At 46.1% G+C, this 13,052-nt stretch overlaps 1 protein-coding gene across 3 annotated transcripts in view; it reads right to left on the reverse strand.

Moving 5' to 3' along the window:
- Positions 1-265: 265 nt before the first annotated feature.
- The window catches only part of LOC147022832 (muscarinic acetylcholine receptor M1-like), an 81,427-nt gene continuing 68,640 nt past the window's right edge, over positions 266-13,052 (reverse strand). For 2 of the 3 annotated variants that reach the window (XM_085887713.1, XM_085887712.1), the window contains exons 2-3: positions 2,968-3,054; positions 266-2,793 (exon numbers count right to left, since the gene is read on the reverse strand). In XM_085887713.1, coding sequence (XP_085743839.1) covers positions 1,129-2,607 — 1,479 coding nt within the window. In that variant the 5' untranslated portion in view covers positions 2,608-2,793; positions 2,968-3,054 and the 3' untranslated portion in view covers positions 266-1,128. Of the gene's footprint in view, positions 2,794-2,967; positions 3,055-9,799; positions 10,366-13,052 lie in introns of those variants that run through there. The other variant, XM_085887714.1, reaches the window with a different exon arrangement.

The following is a 13,052-nucleotide window of genomic DNA, read 5'->3' on the forward strand; positions in this document are numbered from 1 at the left end:
TACATCTGCATGTTATTGTTCTTTATTTTGCATATTTATCCATGAAGAAGGCATCCTGTAATTTTGTAGAGGGTGGCCATGGATTTATATACGTCTATGATTGGTTATGTTGTGTGGTGGCACCTTGGCCAAATTTCCTCCCTGATTACACTTGATGGGGGAAACCGGGTGGGTGGTGATGCACACACAAACAGCTCGATGGCTAATTTCCAATGTAATGTACATGCGATGACAAGATTTTGAGGTGTGTGTGTGTGTGTGTGTGTGTGTGTGTGTGTGTGTGTGTGTGTGTGTGTGTGTGTGTGTGTGTGTGTGTGTGTGTGTGTGTGTGTGTGTGTGTGTGTGTGTGTGTGTGTGTGTGTGTGTGTGTGTGTGTGTGTGTGTGTGTGTGAACACTGCTGGGGACGAAAAAGTTTTTCAAACGAAGTTTTATTGAGAAAAATAACAGGTTGAATAACACCAAAGTGTGATTTAAAATCTTACCGACATCAACGGATTCAAAAGATGAATAGGTCAATGGAAACCAGCTTTACCTTTGAGAGAATTTGAAGCAATATGTCCCATTTATGTTGTAATATGAAACGGATGAAATGTATTTATTATAAAACCATATGGTGAGTAACAATTGGATGGCAATAGGTACAGAAACTTCACAGTAAACGCAGCATTAATTACCCATTGCCTTCTATCTACGACTTATCTACTACTACTACTACTACTACTACTACTACCACCATCGACGACTACTATCTACGACTACTGCCCCAATTATTCCCACCTTTTTGTTTTTTCTTTCCAAGTATTTCATGGAAATTGTATCTTGTTCAAAGTGCTGGTAATAATAGTCTCTTCGAAAGACACCGTGGGGTCTTTAACCTCCAACTAATTATCGCTGACGCGACACCCAGGTTCACGTCCATCCAAGGGACGCCACAGTTTGTGGTCGCCCTGCCTTTCGAAGGCTCGAGCACTGATCCGACAATTTATAGTTGGGTCGAGAATCAATCCCCAACAAGACACCTCAAAGGAAAGTGTTCTGTTTTTGCATCACCCTGTCACTCGTCTAGTGCCATGTATAATAATAATAATAATAACTGTTCATTTGTAACTGCAAGAGTAAAAAGTTCCTTATGAAATTGTACTCATGGATTCAATATGATTTTGAAACTTAACAAGTCTTCTCATGCGTTTGGAGTCGATCGTCTCTCTTTTGAACTTGCAAAGTAGAATTTGTTTGAAGGTATCACGGAAGAGTTTGTTGGACATGGCATAACAGGCTGGGTTTATGGTGCTGTTTACATAACAAAGCCAATAGCCAATATGCCAAAGGATTTGTGGAACGCAATCCGTGCAGAAGGTTGACACCAGAACCATGATATTATACGGGGTCCACGTGATCAGGAAGGCGAGAAGAATCGCACTTAAAGTTCGAGCGGCCTTCTTCTCTCGAATGAGGATAATTTGTTTCCTCGACGTTGCATTACTCTTGTGAGTAGTTGTACATTTCTTCCCACATGACACATTGTCCAAGGTGTTTGATGAAGCAATCATTGTCCCTTTATTCTGACCTCTTTGGGAGTGGTCTAATGAACTCAGTGAAATCTCTTCCAGCGCATGTAATCTACAATCCAGATTGTTTTCACTGCACTCACCTTCTGTCTCTGTGAATCTTGAACTTCTGTTAGGTGAACTGTAGAGGCTGAGATCGTTTGGCATCATCAGCATGATAGAGTATACGCTTCGGTCTTCCTCCACGTACCTCTCGTCCTCAGAAGACTGACTGTTTTGCCGAGAATTTCTGGTGAGACCTTTCTCGCATCTCTGTATTGGTTTTGAACGCCTACTGCTGCTTCCAAGAGTCGCACCACGTTGAAGTGTGCTGTCACTGCCAAAGTTTGATGCTTGCAGGCTTGCCAAGTCCCTCGTCCTGTTCTCAATCTCCCGGTATATCCGCCAGTAGATGGAAGCCATGATGGTGACGGGTAGATAGAACGCAGCAATTGCTGTGCAGAACGTTATGATGGGCTCGGAGAAAAACTGGATTGTACACTCCCCGACGGGAACGGTACGTTTCCCCATGATATATTGCCAGAAGAGTATGGCTGGTGCCCACAACACAAAAGAAACTGTCCAGGCAAGACCGATGAGTAGGGCAGCTCGGCGGGTGGTTCGTTTCGCCCGGTATGTGAGTGGACGTGTAATGGAGAAGTAACGATCGAAGCTTATTGCGAGGAGATTCATGACCGAAGCATTGCTGGCCACGTAGTCGAGAGCGAGCCAAAGGTCGCAGGCAACACTTCCCAGGGCCCACCGGCCCATTATAATATAACAAGTGAAGAGGTTCATGGAGAATATACCAATGATGAGATCGGCAACAGCGAGACTCAATAGATAATAGTTGCTCACAGTCTGCAACTGCTTGTTCACCTTGAAACTTGCTGGCACAAGCAGGTTCCCCACAATGGTTGCTAAACTCACAAATCCAGTGAGAAAACCAATGGGGATAATTTCACTCAGGGAAAGCCCCTCATTTTGGCCATTGAGGCTGCTGTCGAGTCGGACCATCACCGTGCCGTTTTCTTCAGTGTAGTTGTAAGGGTTAAGCATAGTGAAACGCACTTTGATAGAAGGCAATCGGAGTTCAAGTCACTTGTCTCCACCTGCCAATCGTTCGACCCCAAAGGCTTTCCTGCTATTTGGTGTCTCATGGAGAGGAATGTCCGTTGTCTGCATGGTGGGATCTCTTGGATGGGAGATATCTATGGATTCCGTTACTCAGGATAAAGGCAAAACCTGGCCAAATGAAATAGAAACAGATAAGTTGCAAACAGGCATATCGACTTAATGATGATTATTTGAATTTGTCTGTTTAAAGTAAGATACGGCAAAACAATAATTTTATTAAAACATTCATGACAAAATAGAATTTGAAACATTGATAGGTTTGTTGTTTTTTATTCAGCTCACCTGGAACGTAGTTCCGGGGACCTTATGGGATGGCGCGTCGTCTGTCCATCCGTCCGTCCACAAATACTTTCAACTTCTTCTCTGAAACTACACATGCGATTCCGATGAAACTTTACCACATCGTTCATCACCGTGAATGTACCAAAATTTGTTTATGGCATTAAAAAAAATCGGGACTTTAGGGGGTCTATGGAGGTTGCCCCCCTAAATATGTATTTGCTTTTTCCTCTGAAACCACACAAACGATTTGGATGAAACTTCACCACAACTTTCATCACCCGTGATGTACTAAAGTTTGTTTACTACATTAATAAAAAATTGGGGTCGAAGGGATTCTACTTGGGGGTTGCCCTCCAAAATAAGTATTTCCTTTCTTCTCTGCAACCGCACACACAATTTCGATGAAACTTGACCACAACCTTTATTATCCGTGATGTACCAAAGTTTGTTCACGGCATTAAAAAAATATCCAAAGGTATTTACTTTCTTCTCCACTATATATTTTGTGGGTCATCTATGCCTACGAGTGCTTCCCTGGTTATCTTATCCAGCCGCTACCAGGTGATCGCCCAGGGGTATTTGCCCCTGTGTTTTAAACATTTGTGTTCACAGCGTTGGCCTGCGATCTACTCATCTCCCATCTCTTCCTCTGATTTTAAAGTGCAGCACGTACTTTATACCAGTTGGTTCTAGTTGTTCGTGTAATTTCACCAGAATGAGTAATTCTCGTGTTGGGAAATTGAAAATAAATAAACTGATTGGTGGCTTTGAAAACTTTAACATTGCACCCTTTTCAAATATGACCAAGAACAAGAGCAATCACAGATTGTAGACCCTCGCTTGGACATTTGATGTTTGTGTAGTTTTGTATGGTGGTATTTTTTGTGGCGTTTGTGTGCTGGTGTGTTACGTAATTAATAAGAGACATGATTCGACGTACTACTTTATAACTGCTGGCAGTGATGACCGGGTACGAAGACATCCTGCTTTGATTGGACACCTGACCCTGACCCATTCCATTTAAAAAAAATTATTATTCAATTGAATTTAGAATGGGATTAAAATAAATTCAATTCAAATCAAATGGAAGACCAAATAGGTCCAGTCCTGCATTGGAGTAATCAGAAGGAACCCAAACAAGAAAAAAGCACAGCTGAAGTCATAGGATTTGGGTTTCAGTTGCTATTCCTCCACCTTCAAACCCATCCAGGTGCAGAGCCAAGTGAGCCTTAATCAACAATGATAAAAAAGAACCCAGATCAAAAAAATTAAATAATCCTGGCTGCCAAACCATGCGTTCGATCAAATTGAAATTTAACACGTATCCCCGTATCACAGCAAGATCATAATTGTGAAGTTTCACGTCAATTTATTAAGCGGTTCCAGAGAAAACATTATTTAATATCTTTGTTCAATCCAACGTGGCTGCCCAACCATGTGACATCAATTATTCCTTGACAAACTTGTAGACCCATGGCTTGAGGAACATTTGTGTGAAGCTTCCCCTCGATCTATCCACCTGTTCTGGAGCAGTAGATTTTATTGGTTTTAGTGTAAATCCAATATGGCTGCCAAACCATGTAACCTATGACATCGTATGTATGACTCTTCTGTTTCTCATGGATAGGTAGTCATATGTGTAAAGTTTTGCCTCGGTCAGACTGCTGGGAATGCGGGTGTGCATCGTGTATGGTGTGTGGTTCAGACAGTTGAGAGTGTGTGTATACTGAGTGTGGAGTGCTGGTGTACGCCATGTTTGATTTGTTTGATTGATGACAATGATAGTGATTATCTTGAGAAAGCCATAAAGCCAAAGGGACCGAATGACTAAATCAGTGTCAGAAGAAATACAGTGGGAGTGACGGCAATGGCAGGTGGTGATGACATTTGACAAGAGTCACCAAACTATTTCGAGTGAAGAAGATTAATATTACAAGTCTGGAGACGGCGATGGTTCACGATCAATGTACACGGTTCGCCTTTTTTATTTTTTGACATTCGGGGGGGACGCGGGAATCGGGAAAAACGTAAATGATGAAAGTTGTAGTACTCGAAGAGCACGACTTGCATACCAACTTTCAATCGAAACAGTTGAAAACTCTCGGAGCTCGATGCCCAATTTATTGATTTTTTTGACATTTTCTAAGTTCTTGACCTTGGGACGAAAATTAAAAATCGAGCTCCGTGGGGCTATGCAGCTGCCATTGGGCGAACCAAATACCGAAACCCCTGCCAGATTCGACAAACCCCCTCTGAAGATGTAACTTGAAATCGGCTACCCCCTAAAAACATGTTTTTTGGGCGTGGCTCCACCCATAATGGGCGCAGCACGCCCATTCTCAGGAAAACACAACTAGATCATGATATAAACCTCCCACCCAAATTTTATCAGGATCGGATCAAAACCCACGGAGCTATGCTCGGGACAGACAGACAGACGGGACAGACACACAGGACAGACAGACAGACCCATAACGAATATAGTGGTCACTTACTGACTCGTGAACCAATAACAAAAGGACAGGTAAATTTATGTCAATTTTTACCAAAATAAATAATGGTGAAAGGAACTGGGCACACTTGATCTTGATAAACTTCATGAAAATGCATCGCGTTCTTCACCTTGATCACAGACTCACTGCAGAACTTGTTATAGAACTTTATTCCAAAATGGAGACGATAAGGGAAAGTGTTGTCGTTACTGTGAGAGGTTTCCTCTTGACAAACGGTCACACAAAAGGTGAATGAATGTGCTCGTTTTTCGCTTTAATGAACACGCAAACGCTTGATTGAAATCCCCTTCGTTCGGTTCAATGGTGACATCGCCACCGAGCCTCCTGTGCTGACAAACATGGCGGCTAAGTGGCGACACCCCCTGGCTTCCTGTGCTAACCAATATGGCGGCTAAGTGGCGACACCCCCTGGCTGCCTGTGCTGACTAACATGGCGGCTAAGTGGCGACACCCCCTGGCTTCCTGTGCTAACCAATATGGCGGCTAAGTGGCGACACCCCCTGGCTGCCTGTGCTGACTAACATGGCGGCTAAGTGGTGACACCCCCTGCGCCAGTGGAGTACGTGGTTTAATCCGTCGTGCGAGCGTGGTGCACGGGGTTACTGTGCAGGGGTGCTGTATCGTGGAAGGTTTGGCCGAGCCGGGCACGTTGTATCGTGTGTGTTATTAAAGTTGATTTCCACCTCACCAAGACTGGTGTTTGGCCTCGGTGCTCCGTTGGGGATTCCCTTTAACCATTGTGGCGTGGTGGCAGCGTCGTGATCCGACTCCACGCACTCTTCACCCCGGAGACGGCGATCGGCAGAACGTCCCTGCTCCGAGAGCCATCTTCGAACCCCAATGGCACCTCACACGAAGGTGAGCGGCCAACCAGCTCACTCCGTAGCTGTGTCATAAACATCGTCTGTACAACGTGCCCGTCGTCAAAATGGCCACCACACACCACACACCGCGCACCGAAGCGGTGGTCACTTAGCAAGAGTGAAACGATGAACTCGTTTGAAAATTGGAGACAATTTTCTTTATTTTATCACTCGATCCCAACTTTGCGCCCTTCCTCACTGAGGGCGTCACCTGGGAGAAGAAGAGCAGAGCGTTCCCTCTTCGTGGACGTGTGGATGATGGTGACGATGTCCCCGGTGTGCAGCGTCACTCTGCCCAACAGGAGGTCACCGTACTGGAACTTGTACTGGGTCAGATTGCAAACTACTGCCCTGCGATATCCCGCAACAACATAGTCCGAAACTCCACCTCTGTAGTCAACATATGGCAATCGATTCGACAACATGATGGATTCCAGTCGACGGACGCACACTTCATTGACTTTGCAGCGACACGCCATAACCCCGAAGAGCGCCATGAAGACTTCTACCAACGCCTGATGGCGTTTGTGGAGGAAAACCTGCTTCGACAAGATGGCGGCATCTTCCACCATAACCAGGCGATCACGGAGGATGAGGAATTGTCTCCCTCGTTGGAGAACTCTATTGTGCTCACATGGCTTTGCCTTGTCCACAGTGGACTCCCCGGACTCGTCAAACGACGCTATGGAACCGAACTCAGGTCCTTCACTTCAGCCTCCATCGAACCGGAGATATCCCAGGTCGTCCAGTAGATTTAGCCCCAGAATGGCTGAACCTGAAACAAATTGCAATAGTTTATCTTTATTGCTGGATCTTGTTCAGGGGGTCACTCTGAATGTCCCAAAATAAAATAGGACCACCGGAAGTGCCCTAATTTGCATAAATTCAAAAATGGCCGCCATTGAGCACTTGGGGGCTGATATCTCCTAAACGGTGCGTTTTAGACCCCATAAATGTATTATTAGCAGATAGGAAAGTGACCCCAAGGAATCCAAATATGTCGTCAAAATTTGTATAAGATGTCATATATGTCAGAAATTACGTCATAGGCATCATATATGATGTCATAGGTGTCAAACAAATTCAAATCAAATTCAAAAGAGTTTATTTTCCCTTATCATATAGTATACATTGGGATTGACAAATAAACTATGCAACACAACATGGAACACAACAAACCCCCCCTTCCCCATCAGGGTAACCTACACCAGCACATTTCACCTAAGGTAAATGGACTCAACGGCCAGGTGACTCTGTTCAGGTAATCATGAGTGTATCTGTACAATACATCAGATTTATGCTGCTATTTTTACACTGTGGGCATGACCGATTTCATTTTGCATGCTTTGTGTCGTGACTGCTGTAGAGTGTACTGTGTCTATGGTGTTTGGTTCAGATTGTTTGTGTGGGGTATTAGATGTCGTATGTACGCGCATAGCATTAGGTAAACTACTTGACTGATTTTCGTGGAATTTAGCATAGCTTTGACAATATCCTAAAAACTAATTTTCCATCCACAGGGCGACATCTAGACCATGGATGACACAAAGTGTGCCATGTGCGAGAAACAGCTTGATGATGGCCGACAAACGTTTACTTTGACAGAGAAGGGCGCCCATAGTGTGAGGGAAGCTGCAAAGTCAAGAGGAGTTGCCATCAACGTGATGTGGGGCAGAAGTTCCACTCTGAATGCAGACTAGACTTTTGCAACAAGAAATCTATGCAGTTTTCGTTAAAACGAAAGTTTCGGGAGGAGCCAGAGCCGCCAAGTCGCCGTTCTTATGAACCCATATTTAACTTTTTGGAACACTGCTTCCTTTGTGGGATGTCAGCAGACACCAACTCTGATGATTCTTACCCTGTTCAAATGTGGGACTTCCAGAGGTCTATCTTTAAAGCATGCGACCAAAGGCCCTCAAACGATCCTTGGGCAGAGAAAGTTCGGGGACGTTTGGCATCTTGCATTGACCTTCACGCGGCAGATGCCATTTACCACATAGTTTGTAGTGTAAACTTCACAACAGGGAAGCAAATACCACTCCGTTACAGAAGATGGGAGAAAACGGCATCAAGACCCTAAGCGCAGATGGTGATGCTGATGTCTTGATTGTGAAAACGGCTGTAAGGTGTTCAACGTCTGCTTGTATGCAACTAATAGGAGAAGATACAGATCTTCTTGCACTGTTGTGTTTCTATTGCGGTGATGATTGCAAAGGACTCGTCTTCAGGTCAGAACGCAGGTGTGGGGAGAAGGAGGTGAAGAGGAGAGTCTGGGACATTGTTTGCCTCAAGAAGCAGTTGGGGAAAGAATTGTGTAGTTTCTTGCCAGTGATCCATGCCATTGCAGGATGCGACACAACATCCAGGATATTTGGGATAGGGAAAGGAGCGCCCGTGAAGAAATCCCAAAATCATCATGAGTTTAAGTCGCAAATTCTAAAGTTGGCTCAAGAAGGGTTGGGGGTAGAGGACGTAGATAAAGCAGGAGAGAGCGCTCTTGTCTTTCTATGTGGTGGAAAGACGGAAGAAAGCCTGGATGACCTGAGAGCCAGGAAGTTCTCGGAAAAGGTGGCTACCAGTGCTCGCAGTGTCCAAGTACAGACGCTACCTCCAACATCCAACGCAGCAAGATATCACTCACAGAGGGTTTACTATCAAGCCCAGGTTTGGATGGGGAAAGAAGAACTGAATCCAACGGATTGGGGGTGGCATTTGTCAGATGGTCGAATGCAGCCAAGCAAGATGGACTTGCTTCCTGCACCGGAATATCTGTTGAAAATAATCCGGTGCCAATGCAAGGGTGATTGTGACACCCTACGTTGCAGCTGTCAGAAAAATGGCTTAGAGTGTTCACCATCATGCACGGGATGCAAAGGGACATCATGCACTAATAAGGGGGATGTTGCCACCGATATTGATTCAGACTAAGTGAAACCTCATCATGTGAAGAAGCCAGGACATGTATAGGACAGACTCTGTGGAGGTATACATTTGAATTTGAATTTGTTAATGTTCAAGGCATAGCTCATGGAACATATTTCAGACTAGGATATTTCCAAAGAACGTCATACATGTACTTCCTACAAAAACATTGAGGAAAACATAAATTTAACATAAATTATATCAATGTCGTCATCAATGACGTTATTTCTGACATATATGAGGTCATATACAAATTTAGACGACATATTTGGATTCCTTGGGGTCACTTTCCTATCTGCTAATAATACATTTATGGGGTCTAAAACGCACCGTTTAGGAGATAGCCCCCCAAGTGCTCAATGGCGGCCATTTTGAATTTATGCAAATTAGGGCACTTCCGGTGGTCCTATTTTGTCCTATTTTATATTGGGACATTCAGAGTGACCCCCTGAACAAGATCCAGCAATAAAAAAAACTATTGCAATTTGTTTCAGGTTATAGTGTAATTCTACTGGACTAAGGCGCTTGACTCACTATTAGATGAGCTCCATGCTGCTGAAGAAACAACGTCCTTGCGCACTTCAACGTCTCGACCACAGGTCCCCCGCCCGGCATCGTTCCCATCATCGTCAAAACCTCTTCAAGTCTTTTCGGGGACTCGTTCCAACAACCTTACGAAGTCCTGTCCCTTCTGCAAACAAGTACGCCACACTGATTACGGTCATTTCCTCAGCGAGTGTCCTTTCCTCCCCGAACGAGATCGTCGGTACATCGCCAGAGCACGCCATGTGGCTGACATAACTGAAGAATCAGACGACGAGTCCGGAGACATAACATATGCCCATATGGACAAGGTAGTTAATAACATAGACTATACAGAACCGTCCACTATCTCGCGTGTCCAGACTCGCCGGTCTCCATATCTAGACACCTTCCACGGCCACCACACAACCCGAGTTACCATCGACAGTGGGGCCACGGGTAACCTGATTCGTGAGACGACTGTAAGGAGGTTTGGAGCCAAGATTCAGAAGAGTGCACAGTCAGCTCGTCAGGCTGATGGGTCTTCCCCTCTTCAAGTGGTTGGTGAGACCAGACTGACACTGACTCGCGACGGAAGGGAATTTCAGTTTGAGGGCCTGGTTGTCGAAAATCTTGACGTAGAAGTACGAGCAGGAACACCTTTCATGGAGTCTGATGATATCTCAATCCTCCCTGCGAAGCATCAAGTTATCCTGGGTGACGGCACCGCGTACGTTTATGGTTCTCAGGAAGGGAGCCTTAATCGCCATGCAGTACGCCGAGCTCATGTCGTACGTGCCCCACCCCACACAACTACTCTGTGGCCCGGTGGGTTCATCGAAATGGTCCTTCTATGTGACATGTCGAGTATCGACTCAGCGTTCGCACTCGAACCTCGCACGGATGCCCCCAGTGCGAGGTCGCTGCGACCCATTGAGTACTGGCCCCCACCGAGTGTCATCCGTAGCATCAGCGGGAAGGTTCGTATCCCCAATTTAACTAACGAACCACGAGTTCTCAAACGACATGAGCAATTTTGCCAAATCCGCCCTGTGTACATACCCGAAGAACACCCAGATGACTATACCGAGACCAGCCCCCCCCCCCCCCCAAATTAAAACGCACACTCACTTCACTCTCAGGACACTCTTCGACTGTCACCCTCGACCCTGACAACATGTTCGCTCCTGACACACGATCAAAGTTTTGTGCCCTTCTTGAAGAGTATGATGAAGTGTTTGACCCAGTGTTCCAAGGCGACAATGGTGTTGCAGGCCCCTTTGAGGATGTTGTTAACATGGGCCCCGTTCAGCTTCCACAACGCAAAGGCCTTCGACCACAGTATGCGCAAGATAAACTGCGTGAACTACAACACATTTGATGAACGAGAAAAGCTTGGAGTCTTTGCTCGCCCTGAGGACATGGGGATTGCTGTGGAATACCTGAATCCTTCATTCTTGATCAAGAAGCCCAGTGGCGGGTTCCGCTTCGTCACAGCCTTTGCTGATGTGGGCCGATACAACAAGCCCCAACCCTCTCTTATGCCAAACGTAGATTCCATCCTCCGCAAAATTGCTCAGTGGAAGTATCTAATTACTCCCGACCTTACGAGTGCCTTCTACCAAATCCCATTATCTCGCCAGTCCATGAAGTACTGCGGTGTAGCCACACCCTTCCGGGAATACGTGTGTATACCAGATCCGCTATGGGTATGCCTGGATCAGAGACGGCACTCGAAGAACTCGTGTGTCGCGTCCTTGGTGATCTCTTAGAGAAGGGGACCGTCGCCAAACTCGCTGACGACCTCTATTGCGGTGGTGACACATTGGACGAACTTCTCCAGAACTGGAGAATGGTGTTGCAGGCTCTGCGTAAATGTCGACTTCACCTCTCTGCGACGAAGACAGTTGTATGTCCAAAGAGCACCACCAACTTAGGATGGATCTGGTCTAGCGGAACTATCCAGGCCAGCCCACACCGTGTGGCTACACTCTCTACTTGTTCGTCTCCTGGGAAGGTCAGGGGAATGAGATCCTTTATCGGGGCAAATAAGGTTCTTACTCGTGTTATCCCCAACTGCTCCGCTCTCTTATCCCCCTTGGATGATGTTGTGGCTGGATGCCAATCACTGGACAGAGTTGTGTGGACTGATGAGTTACATTCTGCCTTCCACAGAGCCCAAGCCGCTCTTTCGTCAGCTCGTACAATTACTCTTCCTCGTCCAAGTGATCAGCTATGGATCGTGGCGGATGGTTCTGTCAAAAAACACAGCATTGGATCAACTCTGTACATCACGCGCAATGGAAGACCTCACCTTGCGGGTTTTTTTTAGCGCAAAGTTACGCGGACGCCAACCTACCTGGTTGCCATGTGAAGTGGAGGCCCTTTCCATTGCTGTGTCACTAAAACACTTCAGTCCCTTCATTATCCTATCTAAACATCATGCATCCATCCTCACTGATGGCAAGCCGTGCGTACAAGTGGATGAGAAGCTCTGTTGTGGCGAGTTTTCAGCGAGCCCTCGTCTATCCACATTCCTGTCCACCGTCAGCCGTTATCAAGTGACCGTACGACACCTCGCAGGATCCGCCAATGTCCCATCTGATTTTGCCAGCCGCAATGCACCAGACTGTACCGACACCTCCTGTCAAATTTGCACCTTCATAAGACTTGAGGAGGAGGCCGTAGTCCTGCAGGTGTCAGCCCAAGACATTATTTCTGGCCGAACCAAACTGCCCTTCACCAACAGAACTGCCTGGATCGCAGTTCAGGCAGAGTGCGCAGACTTACGGCGGACTCATGCCCATCTGATTCAGGGCACCCGCCCATCGAAGAAAACAACCAACATCAAGGATGTCAAACGTTACCTCCAGGTTGCGTCACTTTCCAAAGATGGCCTAGTTGTAGTCCGTCGGGACAAGCCCTTGTCGTCGGCATGTGAGTGCATTATTGTCCCACGTCAGGTCGTCAATAGCTCACTAACAGCATTACACATCCAACTGGATCACCCGAGTCATCATCAACTCAGTTCTGTGATTCACCGCTATTTTTATGCTCTTGACTTGGACAGAGCAATCGATCAGGTAACCTCGAGGTGTCACCAGTGTGCTCCATTGCACAACATTCCTCATACCATTACCAAGCAGTCCACTGGAGAACCCCCTGGTGCTGTTGGGTTATCCTTCACAGCGGATATCATCAAGCACAATCACCAGCTAGTTCTCATATTGCGAGAATGTTCCACTTCCTACACCACATCGTGCAT

Source organism: Eptatretus burgeri, chromosome 7, assembly GCF_056783735.1.
Source record: "Eptatretus burgeri isolate ZD-2024b chromosome 7, Ebu_testis_v1, whole genome shotgun sequence".
NCBI classification, from domain to species: Eukaryota; Metazoa; Chordata; class Myxini; order Myxiniformes; family Myxinidae; genus Eptatretus; species Eptatretus burgeri.